General features: G+C 43.6%; 1 protein-coding gene across 3 annotated transcripts in view; it reads right to left on the minus strand.

Annotated features, from left to right (window-relative positions):
• The window catches only part of PCCA (propionyl-CoA carboxylase subunit alpha), a 394,194-nt gene extending 382,047 nt beyond the window's left edge, over positions 1–12,147 (minus strand). For all 3 annotated transcript variants that reach the window (XM_073894335.1, XM_073894336.1, XM_025874636.2), the window contains exon 1: positions 12,010–12,147. In XM_073894335.1, coding sequence (XP_073750436.1) covers positions 12,010–12,114 — 105 coding nt within the window. In that variant the 5' untranslated portion in view covers positions 12,115–12,147. The remainder of the gene's footprint in view (positions 1–12,009) is intronic.
• Between the last annotated feature and the right edge of the window lie 10,486 nt (positions 12,148–22,633).

Below are 22,633 nucleotides of genomic sequence, written 5' to 3' on the forward strand. Positions count from 1 at the left end.
ACTCTTGCACACCTTCCCACATCCCTGTAAGTACAAGAGTATTAGGCCCAATTTTAAAAAATAAGTAAACGGAGTCTAGAGAATTTTAATTTATCAAAAGTCCTCAGGCTAGGCTGCAATGGTTGCAAGATTTAAGCATAGGTCTATTCAAAGCATTCTGGAGCTTATTTTGAGAAAATAAAAAATAACGGCACCTCCCACATTAACACCAATGTCTCTGCAAGGACAGGATTTGAGGAGGAAAAAAAAAAAATTTACCAGGAGGGTCTCACCACTCTCTAGGTGTCCAAATAAAAATTCAGTCTCCACTGCCTTCAGCTGAACAGCTGTAATTTAGCAACTTTACTCCTACATCAGACTTAATAGGATAAAGGCAATACTTCTTTCCTGGAAAAATCAGGTCTTGTGTTTAGAGCCTCAGCCAAAGCAGGAAACAAACTAAGAAAAAAATTCTAAGAGGGCGCCTGGGTGGCTCAGTTGGTTAAGCGCCTGCCTTCGGCTCAGGTCATGATCCTGGAGTCCCGGGATCGAGTCCCACATCGGGCTTCCTGCTCGGCAGGGAGTCTGCTTCTCCCTCTGACCCTCTTCCCTCTCGTGCTTTCTATCTCTCATTCTCTCTCTCTCTCTCAAATAAACAAATAAAATCTTTAAAAAAAAAAATTCTAAGAATAAAGAAAAGCAAAAGCTCCCTGGGAATTTCTCAGATTTACTCTGCTGCAAGGCACCACTGGGATATTTACACAAAGTAAATAGCATACCAGCTTCCTATCCATTTTACAAAATGTAACAACAAAATAGTTTACATTTTTACAAATGCTCCCTAATACTGTAAGGCACACAATGGTCTGCTCCATGAACAGATCAACATAATCCTTTCACAAAAGACAAAAATCAAACCTGTGTCTTTCATCACTAACAAAGGCTGTAACTGATTCCTGATGGCAAAAACCAAATGTGCCTCTTCCAGAGACAAAACACAACCTGGGATGGGCATTTTAGGTATTCTAATTAGCTTCGGAGAATGAGAACAACAGTGATGTTTATGTCTGGGGAAGGGAACACTTCAAAAAGCAGCCTAACACCCAGCAAAGACCTATGGGAAAAGAAATCTGAATTCTAACCCAAACTCTAGGACTTGAGCAAACCACTCTGACCCCTCGGCTCTCTGCTAAGAAATGAAAGCTTGGATGACTTTTCTATAAGGTCTCTTACTAACCTAAACCACTATTACCCCAAAAACAAGAGTACAGCCCAGGGATATCTAAAAATCCTGACGATCATGAGAGGATATGCAATCAATCCAACCAAAGTCAACATGCAGGCCAAGAATGTGGTGACCTGGATCTCACTGCTTAACTACTCTGAGAGGAACAAACAAAAATGCAGAGCTACTTGGTGGAAATACAGCTAATTTCACAGATTTTAATAAATATGAATTATGAATATGAATTATGCATTGTTTCTAGGTTACCTCTGGGAATAAAAACCTCAGGACTCTATTATATGAGCCCATGAAGGGGCGCCTGGGTGGCTCAGTTGGTTAAGCGACTGCCTTCGGCTCAGGTCATGATCCTGGAGTCCCTGGATCGAGTCCCGCATCGGGCTCCCTGCTCAGCAGGGAGTCTGCTTCTCCCTCTGACCCTCTCTCCTCTCATGTGCTCTCTCTCTCTCTCTCTCTCAAATAAGTAAATAAAATCTTTAAAAAAAAAAATAGATGAGCCCATGAAGAATAAGCTAAAAGGAAAGACAGTTTCTCTCCCAGAACCATTCAGAAATCCCAAGTGGCCAAGCTCTGAGCAGTATTTGGGTCAGTTGACTCAATTACACTATACTTACTTTCAGGAAACTACCAGTAACCCAAAACTAAAATAAAGTATGTCTATGCCACAGTTCCTACAACTAAATCCACTCTATTACAAGATACACCTGGCCAAAATGTAGGCCCTGTAGCACTGTACTAAGTGACTGAGCTGGCTTTTTAGAATCTTTTTATTACTATTTAAAATACTTGATTCTGAAGATCTAAGACTCTTACCAGTATATATAAAAAAAAAAAAAATAGCTTGTACACATGTGAATTTGTTGTAATGTGGCCCGAAGTATTAAAAAACATGGACTCCCCTGGTTAGCCAAATAACTAGAAGTAGAAATGGTCCAAGCAGAACTATAAAGAAAAAAGTGTTTGGGCCATTTCCACAGTGAGTCTGAACTGGTTTGTAGTTGGCCCCATAAAGGCTATCTCTGTTCCTGTTTACTCCTGGCAGACCTTCATGGAAGCCCAAAGTTATAAAGAACACAGGTCAAAAAATCAGACAATTTTGTAAAGCTACAAGATTAAATTTTTCTATTGATATTTTAATCTCTACGCCCAATGTGGGGTGGAATTCGCAACCCCAAGATCAGAAGTTGCATGCTCCAGCGACTGAGCCAGCCAGATGCCCCTAAATTTTTTTTTTTTTTTTTTTTTTGAGAGACAGAGAGAGTGAGCAGGAGTGGGGAGAGCAACAGAGGGAGGGGGAGAAGCAGGCTCCCCGCTGAGCAGGGAGCCTGATGCAGGGCTCAATCCCAGGACACTGGGATCATGACCTGAGCCATAATTTAAAAAAAAAAAAAATACAGAGAACAGGGGCGCCTGGGTGGCTCAGTTGGTTAAGCAACTGCCTTCGGCTCAGGTCATGATCCTGGAGTCCTGGGATGGAGTTCCGCATCGGGCTCCCCACTCAGCGGGGAGTCTGCGTCTCCCTCTGACCCTACCCCCTCTCATGCTCTCTCTCTCATTCTCTCTCTCAAATAAATAAATAAATCTTTAAATACAGAGAACAGTTAGTAGAAATCCGCTAATTTGCACCTCTACAGAGAATTTTATTCTTTTTATTAAGCATACAACAAACTGGCTACAAGTCCAGCCCAAAAAATATTTTAAGTAGGCTCCACACTGGGGGCTTGAACTCACAACCATGAGAACAAGACCAGAGCTGAGATCAAGAGTTGGACACTCAACCGAGTGCGCCACCCAGGCACCCCCAGTCCAATTCTTTTAAGGTACTCCTAAAACAAGGAGTCCTAGGGAAAAACCTAAATCAACTCCAATTATAAAGACTATTTAGCCTATCACAGCCAGGAGAAAGGTCAGTGTGTACAAAATGACTTCCCAATAACTCTTACCATTGGTTCTCGTCTACAAGATAAAGATTTCCTATATTTTCCACACTCAGAAAAGAAATGGCTAACGCTGTGGCAAATGGCAAGTAGCAGAACCTTCAGAGTCACAAGACCTGGGTCAGCTCTTAGCTCCACTGCCTCATAGTTATGCACCACTGAGCAAATCATTTATCTGGACCCCAGTTTCCTTTTAATAAAATGTGAAGACACCTCCTGGCTTTCCTACAGTTGTTGAAAGGATCACACAAACCTTTATAAATTGTAAAGCACCAACAAAATGTTAAGAGATGACCCAATAACTAAGTCCAATTATGCAGCTGTCCCCTTCTTAAAGTTGTACCAAACCATTTGGGAGTTACCATTAGAGTAATAATAATCAAGAGCTCTGGTTCAGACTCAGATTTGCACGTTATAGCAAGCACACAGTAACTGTTACCCCTAAAAAGGGAGAAACGCTACAGCTTTTCAACAAACTGGTTACAAGCCTACCAGCCACTGCAAAAGGGGAAACAAATATGTTTTTCTAACAGAGCACCTACTTTCACATTCTGGACATGGCCTCAGGTGGCAGCCCAAACTAGTAAATTTAGTAGGGTTATCTTAAAAAAATAAATAAACACTAGTTTAAAAACAAACGCTAATGCAAAAACCAAAACTACTGTTATTTTTAACACGTCCACAGTGGCATTCAAATGGATACTATTACAATCTGTTAACAGGCAGCATTCTGCTTCAAAGCAGCAGCTATCCTCAAAACTGGGGGTATTAATGGAGCCATAAGGTGATCTTACCAAGGTAAAAGTTCAACATTGGCGAGTGCTTCAGCTTCAAAATTTCCAAGAAAAGGTCCCCTCCGTGTTTCAGGACACGGAGCTGGGAAGCATCACCTGAGTATTTATTGCAGCATTTTAACAGCCCAGGGCAACCTTCTGAGGAAACACCCTCTAAAAACCCTTAAGTCAGGCTTTTTCACTTAAGCACGGCTTTTTCTTCAAAACAGACATTGACTATTTAGTCTTTGCGGCCTCACTAGCCAGCCCAATCTTCTACGGTCTAATGCGACCTTCTGTCAAGAGCGAGGCTGAATACCTGGTATTTGAGAGATGATCAAATCTCAAGATTCTCTGGCTCTGCCTCCACAAAGTTAGAGCACCAGGAGCCTATATACATCAACTCTAAATGTCATCCCCCCACCCGGCTCCCCTACCAGGCCATTCTTCCCACCCCACCTGTAGCAGATGTTGTTGGGGCCCATCCAGAGCCTCTTCAGCAGGCAGCGCAGCATCCCCAGCTGCTATGTTGACTACTCACAGCTCACACCTGCTCCCTAGTCTGGCCAATGTGCCTTAATCAGACAGGAGTTCTCCATCAAGCCAGGGAGCTACCCCTTCTCAGCCCACAACCAATGACTGACTAGTAAGGGAGTTCAAAAGGCCCTCTCCACTCACTTCAAGGTGGGACCAATTCAGTAGTGCAATCTGGTTTTTAAGAACTGGCTGTCCAATATGGCAGCCACTAGCCATATACTTGGAGCATGCTGGAATCTGGACTGGTACGTTTCCACACCAGTCCAGATTCCAGCATGCTCCAAGTATAAAATACACACCAGATCTGGAGGCTTAATACCAAAACAATGCAAAAGACTTCATTAATATTTTTTACATTTATATGTTGAAATAATATTTTGAATATACTGAGTTAAATAAAATACACTAATATTAATTTCACCTTGTTTTACTTTTATTTTTTTTAAGATTCTTACTTCTTTGAGAGAGACAGATGGCACAAGGGGGAGGGACAGAGGGAGAGGGAAAGAGAATCTCAAGCAGACTCCGCTGGAGTCCCACATGGGGCTCAATCTCGCGACCCTGAGATCACTACCTGAGCCGAAACCAAGAGTTGGATGCTTAAGCAACTGCGTCACCCAGGCATCCCCTTGTTTTACTTTTCTAATGGGAGTACTAGAAAACTTTAAATTACATTTGCAGCTCACATCACATTTCTATTGGACAGGGCTAATCTAGAGCAGGGCTTCTCGGACTTTCCCATGCAACAATATCACCTGGAAGGCTTGTGAAAACATTGCTGGGCTCCATCCCCAGTTTCTAATTGGCCAGTCTGGGGTGCAGCCGCAAAATGTGTATTTCTCACAAGTTCCCAGGTAGTGCTACTTCTGCTGCAAACTGAATCCCCACTTCAAGAACCACTGCTCCAGGGCTCCCCTGTGGGATGAGACTAAAGCTAATCTCCAGCTGGAGCCCCTTCCTTTCTTAGCTTTTTTCCCCCTGCACTATCCTGCTTTCTTTATGCTTCTGTTACCACCCACCGGCACAAAATCCCTTTTCAGGCTCTGCTTCTAGAAAACCTAACCATCCCACCACCAACACAACTGTTTTTCCACAACCGTAGCTTTCACAAAGGGCCAGATCAGCAGAAACCAATGAGATGGGTTTTTGTAAAACGCTGCAGTTTTTGTAGAACAAGTATCAAAGTTATTTATTGGATTGCTAGTTGCCCCTATATATAATGTATTCTATGTAGTCAATGCTAGGACAAGGTTTATTCATCCTGATGAAGGAATGTTCCTTATTACTGTAAGACATGGACAGCTTTATTGCCTACTGCTTCCCTCTTTTCTGTGGCTACTATGGAGTTCAAATTACTTTTTGTGCCAAAGCCATATAAATTTGCTCTTTATCCTTTTTATTAAATTCGTTAATATGGTATAATAAAAGCACTGAAGTCAGATTTGAGTTTGAATCCTGAATCTCCCATTTAATTGTCTGACCTTGGGCAACTTACTCAACCCCAGCTGTGAAAACGAGAATCATTTGAAGATGATTTGGTAATTAAATGTGAATAGAGCCTTCTTGCTCCTCTGCCATTTGCAGCAACCCCAGAATCATCCGTCAACCCCAGAAGATGGCTTCGAACTACTTCTCTTTGCCCACAACCGTTCATCGCCCCACAAACAACAAATAAAATCAACAACCCCTCTGTTTTGTAAATTCAATCAAATCATTTTAATAAAACTGTCTCCATCTTATCTCCCAAGCTGCAGCCTTCCCAACTCTAAAACACTATCACATCCAGGGGCTTAGGTGGACCGAAGAGTCACTTTTTTTTTTTTAATTGAGCTATAATTCACATACCATAAAACTCATTCTTTTAAAGTATACAACTGTGTGGTTTTTTAGTATATTCACAAGGTTGTGGAACTATCATCACTATCTGATTCCAGAACATTTTTTCATCCCCCCCAAAAGAAACCCCTTAGCTATGAGCAGTCCCTACCATGCCCGCCTCCTCCCAGCCCCTGGCACCCACTGGTCGTCAGCCTTCTCTCTCTGTGCATCTGCCTATTCTGGACATTTCACATAAATGGAATCCTACAATATGTGGGGGACTTTTGTGCCTTCCTTTCAAGGGTCCTGGGTTCCACTCTTTCCCTACATCTCCCTTCTAACCCAACAGCAAGTACTACTGGCTCTAGTCCCAAAATATATCCCAGGTCTTAGCAGTTCTCATGAACTCCAGTGCTACCACCCTACCATCATCTCTAGCTTGAACTTCTACAGTGGCCTCCTGACCGGTCTCCCAGCTGCCACTCTGCCCACCCCAGTCCCCACTAGGCCATTCTCCACACAGCAGTCGCAGTCTTTCCAAGACATGAATCCAATGTGCTTAAAATACTCCAATGGACTCCCACGATTAGCCTAAATTCCACATACATGCCCCCAGATGACTGCCCTGTCTACTCATCTCCTTGCACTCCTCCCTCCCTCACTCCACTCCAACCACACTGGCCACATCCATCCCTTGACTATACCAAATGCAGTCGCACCTCAGAGCTTTGGCTCTGGCCTTCCTATGGAGTGCTAGTCCCCACGACTGTCACATGGAGGGCTGGGTCAATTTTCCCTTCAAATGCCACGTGCTCAGAAATGTCTCCCCTATTTGCCTTAGGTAGCCAGCCCCAACACCACCACCACTCTTTAACCCACTGTCCTATCTGTTTCCTTTCAGGGCCCTTACTGCTCTTTGAGCTTACCTATTTCTGTGAACACAGTGTCCCCTACTTGGATATAACCACAAGGAGGGCAGAAACGTACACTGTTATACACAGCACTAGCCAGCACCTGGCACATAGTAGGTGTAGTGGGTTGAATGGTGGCCCCCAAAATGATGTGTCCAGGTCCTAGAACTTGTGACTGTGGGCTCCCTGCTGAGCAGGGAGCCTGCTTCTCCCTCTCCCTCTGCCTGCCATTCCCTCTGCTTGTGCTCTCTCTGTCAAATAAATAAATAAAATCTTAAAAAAAAAAAAAAACTTGTGACTGTGACCTCTTTTGGTAAAAGGGTCTTTGCTGATATATTTAGGGGTTTCAAGATGAGATCATCCTGGATCCTGTCATGGCCCTAAATCCAAAGACAAGTGCCCCTAGAAAAGAAAGAAGGGGCGCCTGGTAGCTCAGTTAACTGTCTGCCCTTGGCATGGGTCATGATCCTGGGGTCCCGGGATCAAGCCCCGTGTCAGGCTCCCTGATCAAGGGGGAGCCTGCTTCTCCCTCTCTCTCTGCCCCTCCCCCCAGCTCATGTTCTCTTTCAAGTAAATAAAATCTTAAAAAAGAAAAAAGAAAAAGAAGAAGAAGAGAAGACACACACAGAGAAGGAAGGGAAGGCCATGTGAGGGCACAGGTGGAGACTGGAGGGATGTAGCCCCGAGCTACGGGATGCCTACAGCCACCGGAAGCTCAATGAGATAATGCGGCATTCTTCACTAGAGGCTTCAGAGGAAGCATGGCCTTGCCACCATCTTGATTTCCAACTTCTAGCCTCCATAACTGTGAAGGAATAAATGTGTGTTGTTTTAAGCCACCAGCTGTGTCCCATGGATGCTGTATTATAAGCCTATATCTTCCAACATTTTGAAATTCACTTTTATTTTGGATCTTATTAATATGGACCCCATCATAGTTTCTGTCTTCTTTTAAAAACAAAAATGGTGGGGCGCCTGGGTGGCTCAGTCGTTAAGCGTCTGCCTTCAGCTCAGGTCATGATCCCAGGGTCCTGGGATCGAGCCCCGCGTCGGGCTCCCTGCTCAGCGGGAAGCCTGCTTCTCCCTCTCCCACTCCCCCTGCTTGTGTTCCCTCTCTTGCTGTCTCTCTGTCAAATAAATAAATTTTTAAAAATAAATTAATTAAAAAAATAATAAAAACAAAAATGTTGATAGGAATTCAAAATAAATCATTTTTTAAAATCATACAACACCCAGGAGTGGTGGGTGGCTCAGTCGGGAAAGCTCACGACTCCCGATCTCGGGGTTGTGAGTTCAAGTCCCATGTTGGGTGTAGAGATTACGTAAAAAAAAAATAATAATAAAATCTTTAAAAAAAGTTTGGAATCATTTGAACAACTGCTCTTCCCTCACTCTTTTGATCAAACTGTCCCGTCTTTCCTCCTTATTTAGAAAAGGGTTTTACCAATCATTCCTCTGTTCTGAACTTTTTTTTTTTTTTAAGATTTATTTACTTCAGAGAGAGAGAGGACGGGGTAGGGACAGAGAGAGAGCATGAGAGAGAAACCCAAGCAGACTCCACACTGAACGAAGAGCCCAAAGTGGGGCTCAAACCCACGACCCTGAGATCATGAAGCCAAAACTAATTAGAATTCGAGGCTTAACCAGCTGCACCACCCAGGCGCCCCCTGAACATCTTAAGAACAAAATAAAATCCAAAAAACAATTATATAAATACACAAATGTCCATAGCATTTTATTATACCAGAAACTGGTTTCTATAATAATCTTAGAAAATTTTTCTTCCGAAGTGATTGTCAGAAATCTATCAGCACGTTGGAAAGATTTACCTCCGGGCAATTCTAAAGCATTCAGATAGGCTTAAACATTCTTTTTCATGACTAGAAAAGAAAATCTTGGATTTTAAGGAACATAAAGCTTGAGCATTTAAGTTCTGTGCATGCACCATATAATGAGACAATCACTCAAATGACAGACAATTTGTAATTGTAAAAGCAAGGTTTGGGAATCATGCCACCCAAGACTCAAATTCTACCTCAACTGTGCCCTAAAGCAAGTTAACTGCTGAGCTTTGTTTCCTCATCTGTAAAATTGCAACTTTTTACCTAGTTGTCAGATAGATAAGCGATAGTACACGAAAACCATACAAGGCACAGAGATGTTCAATCAACTGTAGCAATCACCATAAAACCAATGTCCTGGAGCCACTAAAAAATGTAGACAAGGAGAAAAAACTAGGTATTTAAATAGAACGTGTTTAAAAAGCTAATACACAAAACAAATAAGACTAAAAAGGTGAAATCTACATATACCCTCAAAGCAAACAAACTCTGTTAACTGGCTAAAAGAAAGATGACACTAAGGTCTAGAGTTGCCAGGCTGCCTTCCAACCAACCAAATGGTCTGCAGGAGTGGAAAGAGGAATGAGAGGAATAATATTTTCAAATGGTTCTGCTTCAAATGCAGACTCAGTGGAGCACATCTCAAATTCATGAAAGGGAAGCACAGAAAGAAGCTAAGCAGCAATTCAAGTGCTTCCAACTTCTTCCCCTAAAGTGACAGTGAACTCCAGAGATTCCTCCCACCTCCAGGAGGAATTCTTTATTGGCACAAATATAACTCTACTCCAGTCAATACTATCACACATCCAGCACCTATTGGTTCAAAAACTCTGCTAAGATCACAGAAACAGACAAGATGCAGTCTCTGCCAACACACTGAAAGAAAGCAGGAAAGAGAAACCAAAGTCTACATGTTAAACAATAGTGTATAATAAGTGTACAGCAGTACATACTGTAACACCTTTTCCCTCACCCTCACCAATCTAAAATGTCAGTGTAATCCCTCCTGCCTCCAACAGGAATGGCTTCCCATTACTAAAAGATAAAGATCAAAACTAATAGTTTGGTCTACAAAGCACAGCATCATCTGTTTCATACCTACCTCCCTAGCACCATCTAATCTCTGCACACCACTGCCTAAGCAGGTTTTTCTCAGTGCTTCTATCTTGTCATTCCCTCTGGCCACAGGACCTTTATATGTGCTGTCCTTTCACATACAACACTCTTCGCTTCTCTCTTTGCCTACAAAAAGTCACTTTACCCTTCAAAACTTGTTTCAATTTTCACTTGCAAAGGAAAACATTTCTTTCCCTTAAGCAGTATAGCATGATTTAAGGGTACCAGTTCTGGAGTTCTAAATCCTAGTTCTGCCACTTACTAATTCCATAGCTTTGAGCAGATTATACAACACTTTGTACCTCAGTTTCTTCATCTATAAATGGGGATTATATAGTTATTATAAGGATTTAATAAATTAATTCAAGTAAAGCACCAGAACAGTATCTATGACACAGAGCTCAAAATCTTGACTTGGTCAGATCCCTCCATTTTATTTTCTTATAGCACCAAGACCTCTCCCCCAATAGCATTTTACACCTACTTGTCTCTCCCTAATAGACTAAAATGTCTAAGAGAGCAGAAACTATATTTTTCCCTATCAATGGAACACAGGAAATAATCCAATAAAGATTTGTTGAATAAAAAAGTAGCTGAAAGGAAGAAGCTGAGGCCCAGCAAAGTGACTTGTCTAATATGCAAAACTTCATCTGTATCTCCAAAGCCCATGCCTTTCCCCCACACCATGATGCTTCCTACATAAATATGTTAAGAGTCTTGGCAACTGCAACTGATGTGACCAACAAATGATTACAGAACACAGAGAGCATTTAAAAACAATAAATTTTGTGGCAACACAAAGAACACTGTATTTTGAGAGTGGCATTCCAAAGTTGACCCTAAGCTAATACAGGTGCAGGCTTACTTCCTTTTCCAGCACCAGTTCCCACACTGCTCACCTGGGCCTCACTTCCCTCTTTAAAAGAGTTGGATGGGCCACATCATCTCTAAAGTGTCTTCCAATTCTAGAGTTCAATGACAATAAATCACATAATGTGACTATTTTTTAAAGATTTTTTTTTAAGTTTAATAAGCAGACTGAACCAGATGACAGGTGGTTTTGAGGGAGACTTTCATTTTAAAAGAATGTGTTCAAATGACTTAATAAACCCTATTAATAAAGTAAGGCTGTCTTTGCTCAGAAACAGCGAGAGACTCCATTTTCAAGAGAAAGTGTGAACAGCCACCCACAAACACTCCAACACTGAGCCAAGGCTGCCACCAGGAAACGCTGGGACATACAGAACAGTGGCAAAATGTGTTTAGAACAGTACAAAAATCCGGCTAACCACTACACAAAAAAGAAAAATAAATTCACAGGATGCATATACAATATACCGCGATGTACTACAATTAAAATACGATCTCAACTCAAACCTAAAAGGTAGCAGCAATCCTGGCATCGAGGATACTCTAAAAGTTGAGATAAACTCACAACCCTAACTCTACTTCAGCAGCAATTCAGTGTCCCTTCAAATTTGGAAAGAGGCAAGCGAAAGGGAAACTGTAAGGACCCTTAAGAATTCACCCTGGGAAGCTCGAGAGCAAGCCAAAGCCGAGAGGCACGAGAACGGGTGCACGGGGAACGCACGTATATTACAGCCAGATGGCTGTCAGCCGCTCCCCGCGCAGGCGAGCCGAAAGCGCATGCCTCCCGGCTCGGTGGTCCCCTCTGCCCTCCACGAGCCTCGGAGTAAGGGCTGCGGAGCGACGAGGGACGCGGACTGCCGCCGAACCGGCCGCGGCGTCGCCTGGGGTACCGCGGGGCGCTCTCCGCCGCACGGGCCACCCCCCAGGCGGCGCGGGGCTGCGAGCCCTGCGAAGCCCAGGCCCGAGGCCCGGGTCGCTCCTCACCTTCAGGGTCCACAGCGCTGCGCTCCGCATCAGCTGCTGCGGCAATCGCCGCCCACGCCGTCTGGCCGCGACCAGCACCGCAGTCCACACCCAGAGGCCCGCCATTGCAGCCACTGCCGACTGGCGCTCTGCTGACCTCTCACCCCGCCGAAGGGGGTGGAGAAGGGTTGTTCCAGAGCTTCGGCCAATCACGCGCCGGGACCCGCGGCCCCGCCCCCTGCAGCGCAAGTTGAGAGGGCATCCGCGGCGGGCTGGGGGCTAGTGCGGGGCCCGAGGGGGGCGGGCTCGACCAGACCAGGGGGTGAGCGAGGAGGGGATGGCGCGCGTGAGCTCTGGCGGTAGTTGGTCCGCGCCTGCTTGGGGTAAACCTGGTCCTGTACCCAGCGTCCACCTAGCTCCCACCTAGCTCCCACCCAGCTCCCACCCAGCTCCCACCTAGCTCCCACCTAGCTCCCACCTAGCCGCCAGCTCGAGGCCAGACCACTCCGCGGCAGGTAGTCCCCTACGCTCCGGGGCCACCCCGCAGTACCGAGCGTCCCAAATTACAGACATGCGCCCGAACTATGTTCCTTTTCTTCTAAGGCATAAACTGCAAACACCAAGTCAAGATAAGGTTTTTGAAGGAGTGCAGTAACAGAGAAAACGCTCTAGGTCTAGAAATCAGAGGTCAGATCTCAAGTTCTACCTCTGCCTCCTATTATGTGCATGTCAGAGGAATTAGCCAAAACCAGGGTCAGTTTCTGTTGCTTGCTAGCAGGCACTATTATCAGTGCAACTACTAAGGGCCAGACCTTGCGCTAGATGTCTCAAATTCGGTCTCATTTAATCTTTACAAGAACCCTAAAGGCCCACACATTATTCCATCTTGAAAAACTGAATTTTGGGGCACCTGGGTGGCTCAGTCACTAAGCTTCTGCCTTCTACTCAAGTCATGATCCCAGGGTCCTGGGATCGAGCCCCGCATCGGGCTCCCTGCTCCGCGGGAAGCCTGCTTCTCCCTCTCCCACTCCCCCTGCTTGTGTTCCTTCTCTCGCTTTGTCTCTCTCTGTCAAATAAATAATATCTTTAAAAAAGAAAAACTGAATTTATAGAGAGGTAAAGTCATTTAGCTAGTAAATGGTGACCCTAGGGTTTGAACCCAGGTCTGGCTGTCTCCAAGGACTGGCCTTTTGCTTTGTTATATTACAAATTTGTTACCATATGCAAAAGAAACAGTATTATCCTCACCCAGGCCCTCCTCCTTACACAGCTCCAACAAATCAACATTTTGTCAATCTTGTTTCATCTGTTCCCCCTTTTTCATCTTTTGCTGGAGTATTTTAAAGCAAATCTCAGACATCAGTCATCCTGCCTACAAATAGGCCAGTATCAGGGCCTCTGATCTTAATTATTTTGATACTCCTTCAGAGTCACCTTGAGAGAGTTACAAAGCTAGGAATGACCTAGAGTATGTTACAGCATGGCAAATGCCTAGAGATACAAACAAAATATTCAGGGATATCAAAGAGGTGACATTCAGTGGAACTTTAAAATGTAAGTAGGAACTTTCATGACTGACAAAATAAAAAGGAGTATCAGTTTCACAGGATTTCTCATTGATGTATCTAGGCTGGAATCATTTCCTACCAAGAAATCTGCTTTTCTTTTTTTCTTTCTTTTTCTTCCTCCCGTTTTCACCTTTGGATCGGTTCTCCTTAGATCTGTCTGTTTTGTCTTATGGAAGTTCTTTTCATGAAAGGCATTTGTGGCAGAAACTACTTGTCCCCTATCTATTCTCCACTCATTCCTTTAATAAGAGAGTTCCTAAGTTTTAGCTGCATGCAGGCCACCCAGCCAAAGACTGCAATATCACCAGCCTCCTTTACAGAAGATGTGGCCACATGACTAAGGGCTGGCTTATGGAATGTAAGGGTTGAGCCCTTAAAGAGTAGAGGCACGCCCTCCATTTCCTCTACTCTCCTTCCTGAAATTACACATACTGGTGAATGCTGGAGCCGCCTTCTCGACTCCAAGACAGGAGCCCTCTGTTGAAGATGGCAGAACAAATGGTGGGAGGAGCCCAGGACCCTGACACTGCGGAGCCGTCTTACCAGCCTCCTGCTACTTAATGCATGGAGGGTTCTCTGACAGAGTTTTATCTTGTTTAAATCATTGTTATTTCTGCCTTTACTATAGCACCCAAAACTGTACCTTAACCAGCTCATAATTTAGTATCCAGAAGTGAGGTGCTGACATAATGAAACCTGAAATGAATGGTAATAACAGTGACAACCCCAAAATAGCAATCCAGAAGCTGAGAGCCGCTACCTCTCTGGCAAAATGGTTACTTTCAAACTTTTGGACAATCTGGCTATCACTATCACTGATAACACCCTTGTTCTTCCAACACAGTGTTTTCAAAAAACATGAGTGGCATTTGAAGCTGGACAGTTCTACCCTGTCTGAGCTGTGCCACACATTTGGGATGTTTATGGTCTCCAAAACCCACTACCTGTCTGAAATGTCTGAAAACAGCTGTTCCATATACTTTGTCCACTTTATCCATAGTGACAGTTACTCCAACTGGAATCAGTTACCACATCATGGCCACAAGCATATCTTTTACTCAGAATTTTGAAATTATCTTTACATCATTTCCCAGCTTCCAGAGTTCTAGCTCTTGTTTTTGATCCAATGTATCTTCTTACAGTTACCTGGCTGCTATACTGTTGTGCAGTGGGTATGGAGCAGAGAGAAGTCCCAGTTGTAAATTAGGGACTCATGAGCCACCATATGCACGAATAGTGAGCCTGCACTCCACCAAGAGACCCTGACTTTTGAGCTGTACATATTTGGCTCTCTTTAAGAGTATGTGCAAACTAGGTATGCTGGCTTGGAAACTATGTTTCCCCAAATCCTCTTCCCTCTGTGGTTCCTGGTTAGAGTTAACCAAAAGAACTTGTAAGATACCTAGAAGGGAGGAGTAAAGTGGTAGCCATCTCTCTCTGAAGATTATTAACATAAGATAAGTAACATAGTTTCCTAGAAAGTCTCAGTTTGTCCTTAGACACAACCCTGCATCCTGTTTGTTTTTCCCACCTGCTGGCCCTGCCAACCATCAGCAACCCCTGGTACACCCCTGGATGCTTGACTACAGACCCACAGATGGGTAACTATCCAGAAGTGACTGCTTCTTCTTTTTTTTTTCTAAAGACTATTTGAGAGAGAGAGCAGAGGGAGGGCCAGAGGGAGAGGCAGAGAATTTCAAGACTCTGCACTAAGGAAGGAGCCTGAGGAGGGGCTTGATCTCACAAACCCGAGATCATGATCTGAGCCAAAACCAAGAGTTGGATGCCTAACAGACTGGCCCACCTAGGCACCCCCAGAGGTAACTGCTTCATATGGACCCCTCCACAACATCCTTCTCATTCCCATTTGGCAACCAGACATGTTTGGCTTCTCAGCTATCCCTCAAACTCCAACTTGTCTACCTTGCCAATGCATCAGGCAGACTATTTTAATCTCTCTTTCTCTGATCCTCTGAAAGGAGCCTATAGCCATTGACTAATGTAAGAATACACCAAGGAAAGAAAAATAACCAGGGTTTTCAGGAATACTGGCTCTGAACTGATACTAATTCCTAGAGACCCCAAATGCTATTATATCCCACCACTAAAAGTAGAGAATTTGGCACAACTATTTTTTTTTTTAAGATTTATTTGAGAGAGAGAGGGAGAGAGGGAGTGCAAGGGGGAGGGGCAGAGGGAGAGAAAATCTCCAGCAGACTCCTGCTGAGCTCAGAGCCCAATGCCGGGCTCGATCCCAGGACCCTGAGATCATGTGTGACCCCAGCTAAAATCAAGAGGCAGCCACTTAACTGACTGAGCCACCCAGGCATCCCGCACAACAATTTGAGTGATGAAGGGGTGGACCTTGGCAGAGACCGCTCACTGTCCTGATATCCATCTTCCTCTCATTAGTGAAAGAACACTCACAATTTAGCTGGGTACATGGTAAGAACTACATTTCCTCAGGTAAGGACTCCCATGGCAGCAAGAGTGGCCAGGTTACTAAGTTTGGCCCAATGGGCTGTAAGCAGAAAGGACGTGGATGACTTTTGGGTTGTGTCCTTCAAAGGAAGGGGGCGTATCTTCCACTTTCCCTTCTCTTCCCAAGTTGTCAGAAGGCAGGCATAGAGATGATAAGGAAAATTCTTAAGAGAGTTGAGGAGATAGCAGGAAATGGCCAACCGCTCTCCAAATATGTTCATTCTTCTTCCTGGGCACACCACTAGGCAACATTTCCTAGCCCCTCTTACAGTGATGCAGTAAGGTATGGGCATTCTGGCCAGTGGAATATGAGTGGAAGTGAGAGATACCAACCTCCAGGCTAGGGTCATAAAAACTTCCATGCATTCCCTCACACCCTTTCTTTCTCCTGGCATCTGCTGAGACTCCTGGAAGGCGTTAGATAGAAGGAGCCTTGGTATCTCAATAACTAGGTAGACCAAGATCATTCTTGCCTTCCCACACTAAACTGTGACGTGAGCAAGAAATAAACTTTTTTAAAAAATATTTTTATTTGTTTATTTGAGAGAGACAGAATAAGAGCTAGAGAGCACGAGAGGGAAGAGGATCAGAGGGAGAAGCAGACTCCCCACTGAGCAGGAAGCCCGACGTGGGACTCGATCCCGGGACTCCAGGATCATGACCTGAGCCGAAGGCAGTCGCTTAACCAACTGAGCCATCCAGGCGCCCAAGAAATAAACTTTTTATTAGCTTAAGCCACTGAGATTTGGGGATTGCCAGAGCAGTTAGTCTACCCAGCCTAACACAGTATTAATAGAGGGAAATTAAATAGACTAAAAAGGACTTTTGTGTACATCAGAAGGGAAAAGGTAATATTTAAGAGCAAAGTAGATTTTTTCTCTGAAATTGGAATGAAAGAATAGTTAACACTAAATCATATAATTCATTAATTTTGAAAAGAACTCAAGACCAAAGTATTGAAAATATTTTTTCTCTATTACTATAAATGAATTAGATGACTGCTTACTTAAAAACTGTCAAAATAAGGGGCACCTGGGTGGCTCAGTCAGTTGGGTATCCGGCTCTTGATTTCAACTCAGGTCATGATCTCAGGGTCATGGGATGGAGCCCTGAGTGGGGCTCTGTGCTCAGCGGGGAGCCTACTGCAGATTCTCTCTCTTCCTCTCCCTCTGCCCCTTCCCCACCTCTCAAATAAATAAATCTTTTTAAAAAAAACTGTCAGGATAAAAATATACATTAACAATATCAAGAATAGTATCCATCCTATGAATAACAACCAAGGTATCTAAAAATGTGGCAAGGATCTGGCAAGAATTCAGTATTAAAGTAGGCTCTAGAGAAGGAGTTGCCAACTCGTTCTGTGTAAGAAACAGTAAATATTTCAGGCTTTGAGAGGCACATAAGTCTCCATTGCATATTCTTTTTTGTTTCTTTGACAGCCCTTTAAAAAGTAAAAATTTAACAATTAAAGTCTTAGCTTGCAGTCCTTATAAAAACAGGAAGCAGGCTGGATCTGTCCTGGGGTATAATCTGCTATAGAGTAGTGCTACACTAATTGTACTCCAGGAATCACTGGTCAACAGTGTGAAGGTGCTATGACAGTTCTGTGACAAGATCAATGCCAATCTTCTAATGATTTATGTATTTATTCCAACATACAGTCTATGGTATATTTGTTCAGGTTGCTGTAACAGAGATACACAGACTGTGCAGCTTAAGCAGTAACTATTTATTTCTCACAATTCCAGACGTTGGGAAGTTCAAGATTCTGGAAGTTCAAGTCCTGCTGGGGACCACTCCCTGGTCTGTAGATGACCATCTTCTTGTATCCGTACATAGTGGAGAGCAGAGAAAGTAGAAGCAAGCTCTCTAATGTCTCTTCTTATAAGGGCACTGATCCCATTCATGAGGGCTCCACTCTCATTACCTAATCACCTCTCAGAGTTCCCACCTCCAAATACCATCATACAGGTGATAGGTTCAACACGTGAATTTTAGAGGGATACAAACATTGAGTCTGTAGCAGAATCTTGGGAAGAACTCATCCTGTCTTTGGGGCACCTGGGTGGCTCAGTCATTAAGTGTCTGCCTTCGGCTCAGGTCATGATCCCAGAGTTCTGGGATGGAGCCCCACATCGGGCTCCTGCTCGGCGGGGAGCCTGCTTCTCCCTCTCCCACTCCCCCTACTTGTGTTCCCTCTCTCACTGTGTCTTTGTCAAATAAATGAAATCTTTAAAAAAAAAAAAAAAAAAGAACTCATCCTGTCTTTGTTTGTCTTACTCCTTTACAGTTTGGTCTTGCTCCTTTACAGGTAGGTTCAGGCGACTGATCTAGCTGCACCAGGAGCTGCATCCTAAAAAGGTGTTGATTCAAGACAGCAATGTGATAAGCAGTCGCTACCCAGAATCCATTTGCTGGTGAGGGTAGCAGCGCAAGCTCCTAGCTACAGCATCCATGCTGAGCCTGGGTGGCAGTGGGGTCTTCACTGGGGTCTTGTAGGAATACCGAGGCATTCTTTCCTGGCTGTATATCCTCCAAGTTGACTCTTAAGCCCTTTGGAGATCTTATGAGTCAATGTCCCTTAATAGATTCCATTTCTATTTAAACTAGCTAGACTCTTCTGTTATTGGCACCTAAGAACTTACTGATATAGATGTTTACTGATAAATGAAATTAACTCACCGTCCCAAATTAAATAGTGTGCATGTATTATCACTAAAACCAGAGCTGTCTTTCTTCAGTAAAAATTTGTGGAGTTTGCAAAAAATCATAATAAATAATAAAAATAATAAAAAATAAAAATAAAAATTGGAGTTTGTTCTGGTTAGTGTAAAAGACATTTTTTAAATGTGGTCTCTTAAGGCTTTCATTTCAAAAATATGGTCATTGTTGCACATGTATATATAAGAAAATATTTCTTTACATATATTATAAAACAAGAAGCTGGAAGTAAATAATGTAAAGACATATTTGTTACTACTACTTGATACCGCAATTAATAAAGCAAATTTTAAAATGTAAAAAAATAATAAAATAAAAATAAATAAATGTGGTCTCTTTCCTCAAGCTCAAAAATTAATCTAGAGTGAAAAGTAGCACACTGAAAACAAATCTAATAAACACCAAATTGTGCACCACTATACAAGAGCCCATCTCTAAATAGCCCATGAGATGTAGCCATGCACAGAGCTTTGTCCAAGCATAGCAACCACAGGCGATCCCTGAAGCTCTAAGTAACCATACTTTGTGTCAAGTGGCCTCCTCATTTTGGCCACAAGTTTGGGGTTTAAGATTTTATTTATTTATTTATCTGTCTGTCTATTTGTTTGAGAGAGAGAGGACACTCACACACATGCAGGGGTGGGGAGAGCAGAGGGAGAGGGAGAATCTCAAGCAGACTCTTCGAGGAGCATGGAGCCTGACACAGGGCTCAATCCCATGACCCTGAGATCATGACCTCAGCCAAAATCAAGAGTCAGACGCTTAACCAACTGAGCCACCAAGGCTCCCCTGGCCACAAGTTATTGCACAAGAATGGAACCCAACTATTATGGAAGATCTTGGGAGAATTGTCAAATATGCTTGGGACCTTGGGACCTATGCATAACAATTTTTATTTTCACAAAAAACAATTAGTAGTAGCTTATGACTATTGTCTTTAAGCAAAGTATTCAAGGATCCCTCAACCCTTTCATATCTGCACTGGGAGAACAAGTAACATTTGTTTTGTTTTGTTTTTAAGATTATTTATTTATTTATTCATGAGAGACAGAGAGAGAGAGAGAGAGAGAGAGAGGCAGAGGGAGAAGCAGGCTCCGATGCGGGACTCGATCCCAGGACCCTGGGATCATGACCTGAGCCGAAGGCAGACGCTTAACCATCTGAGCCACCCGGGCGCCCGAACAAGTAACATTTGTAAATACTGTTCTTTAGGAAACTTTCTTGCTTACTCTTTTTTTAATATATGTAGATTAAGAATAAACTTGACCAGGGGCTCCCGGGTGGCTCAGTCGCTAAGCGACTGCCTTCGGCTCAGGTCATGATCCCAGGGTCCTGGGATCGAGCCCCGCATCGGGCTCCCTGCTCAGCGGGAAGCCTGCTTCTCCCTCTCCCACTCCCCCTGCTTGTGTTCCCTCTCTCGCTGTGTCTCTCTCTGCCAAATAAATAAAATCTTAAAAAAAAAAAAGAATAAATTGACTGGATCCCAAAAGATCAAAAGAGCTACAAAGACTCAGTTTCTGGCTCAGATGAAAGAGAGAGAGAGTGTCGGGCTCCTGGGTGGCTCAGTTGGTGAAGCAGCTGCTTTTGGCTCAGGTCATGATCCCAAGGTCCTGGAATCGAGCCCCTCCTCAAGGCTCCCTGCTCAGTGGGGAATCTGCTTGTCCCTCTCCCTCTGCCCCTTCCCCCACTCATGCTCGATCTCACTCACACTTTCTCTTTCAAATAAATAAAATCTTAAAAAAAAAAAAGAAAGAAAGAGTGGATAAAATAATAATAATTAATAATTATTGAATGCTCATTCTATGCCAGAGACTGTTCTGAGCAAAGGAGTGTTTGGAGACGAAGCTAAAGGATGAGGAAAGCCAGATCCTGAAGAAAGTATATTTTATACTATGGAGTTTGGGATTTTCATCAGAAATCACAATGTGGCAAAATGTGGGCCACATATGGCACAAGGGCTATGTTTGGCTTTAGTCCTGTGTGTGTGTGTTGCACACGTGTGCACGCATGTGTGCTCGTTAAATGGAATTAGTTAACTATATTCAAAATAAGACAGCTTTGAAATGAAATTCCAAATTTTCTACTTCTCTTGAGAAAGTGAAAGATCTAACAATGCAGGGATTCCCTCCTTAAAACATTCAAAGACATCCCCGTGTGCCACACTCAGTCCTTTACTTGTTTTCTTTAGATGCTTGTGTTTTCCACCCCTGTTTTTTGAGGTGGAAAACCTGAAGCATCTTGATCCAGGAAGCAATATTGCAATCGCATTTTAAAAAAGTTGGGGCACCTGGCTCAATCTGTTAAGCATCCAACTCTTGATTTCAGCTCAGGTCATGATCTCAGGGTGTGAGATTGAGCCGGCATCGGGTTCCGTGCTGGCCTGAAGCCTGCTTAAGATTCTCTCTCCCTCTGCCCCTCCCCCCTTAAAAAATTATTTTGCAGAGTTCTAGAATTAGTGCAAAAGTATCCACATGAATAAATCTCAGAAATATAAGATGGAGCATAAATAAATTGCTGAAGAATATATACAGTTTGATACTATTTTCATAAAAGCTTTAACATATGTGAAACAATCTCATATTACTGGAGAACACAAACATAAGCAGTAAAGGGATGAACAATGTATGGGAATACTAGCCTGAAATTGAGAAACAGGTTGCCCTTCCTGAGGGAGACTGTTTGTTTCCTAGAGCAGCCATAACAAAATACCACAGATTGGGTAGCTTAAACAACAGAGATTTATTTTCTCACAGTTCCGGAAGCTAGAAAGCAATCTAAGATCAAGGTGCTGGCCAATTCCGTTTCTGGTGAGAGCTCTCCCTGGCTTATAGACAGCTGCCTTCCCATTGTGTCCTCACATGGCCTTTTCACCCTGTGCTCGCGAGGAGGGCAAAAAGAGAGAGCTCTCTAGTATCTCTCCTTCTAAAGTCACTAATCCTGTCAGTTCAGAGTCTGACCCCAATGACCTCACTTAACTTTTAATTACTTCCATAAAGGCCTTATCTCCAAATACAGTCACATTGGGGGTTAGGGCTTCAACCAATGAATTTCAGGGGGCAGGGGGACACATTTAGCCCATAACACTGTCCCATGAAGGGTCACACAGAGCACACTCTTCGCCCAGCAGTGAAAATGTGTATGTGCAATGTTTCTGGCCAGTGAAGACTATTAAAGACTCAGTGACCAATGTTTCTACTGGGGGCTAGTTATATAAGCACCCTCTGCTTAGCACGTACCAGAACTCCAGATACCCAGAGGGAAAGCAGGCATTCAGCATAAACCACATGGTTTGCACAGTCGGAGCACAGTGGACCACCCTTATCAGTGGGGAACAGTGGGAATACTCCCCAAATCCAGCCAAGGGCCTACTTTGCAAGCAGGCCCTTCTAAAGATAGTCACTTCAGGCTTGCTATATTAACTCTCTTCCGCACACTTACCCATGACCCTTCAGCTCTGCTTCATTGCTCCCACCTCCTGATTAAAGATTGCTAAGATACTCAATTGCTAAGCACTAAAACTGGTATGGTAATTGTCTATAATTATTGTTTCTAGGATTTAGTAACATTGTCAACCAAGGCCAATCATAGTATACTTTATGACCTAAAAGACCCTGGAGGCTTGTCAATGTCCTTACAGTCCATAACATGTTCTCTCCAAAGTAACCATTGATTATATCCTTCTAAATTAATGATGTGTTATACTTTTTTTTTAAAGATTTTATTTATTTATTTATTTGAGAGAGAGAATGAGATAGAGAGAGACAGCATGAGAGGGGGGAGGGTGCAAGGGAGAAGCAGACTCCCTGCTGAGCGGGGAGCCCGATGCAGGACTCAATCCCGGGACTCCAGGATCATGACCTGAGCTGAAGGCAGTC

The sequence above is a fragment of the Callorhinus ursinus genome, unplaced genomic scaffold (assembly GCF_003265705.2).
Source record: "Callorhinus ursinus isolate GAN/ISIS: 27379988/994484 unplaced genomic scaffold, GSC_fseal_2.0 scaffold7, whole genome shotgun sequence".
Classification (NCBI taxonomy): Eukaryota; Metazoa; Chordata; class Mammalia; order Carnivora; family Otariidae; genus Callorhinus; species Callorhinus ursinus.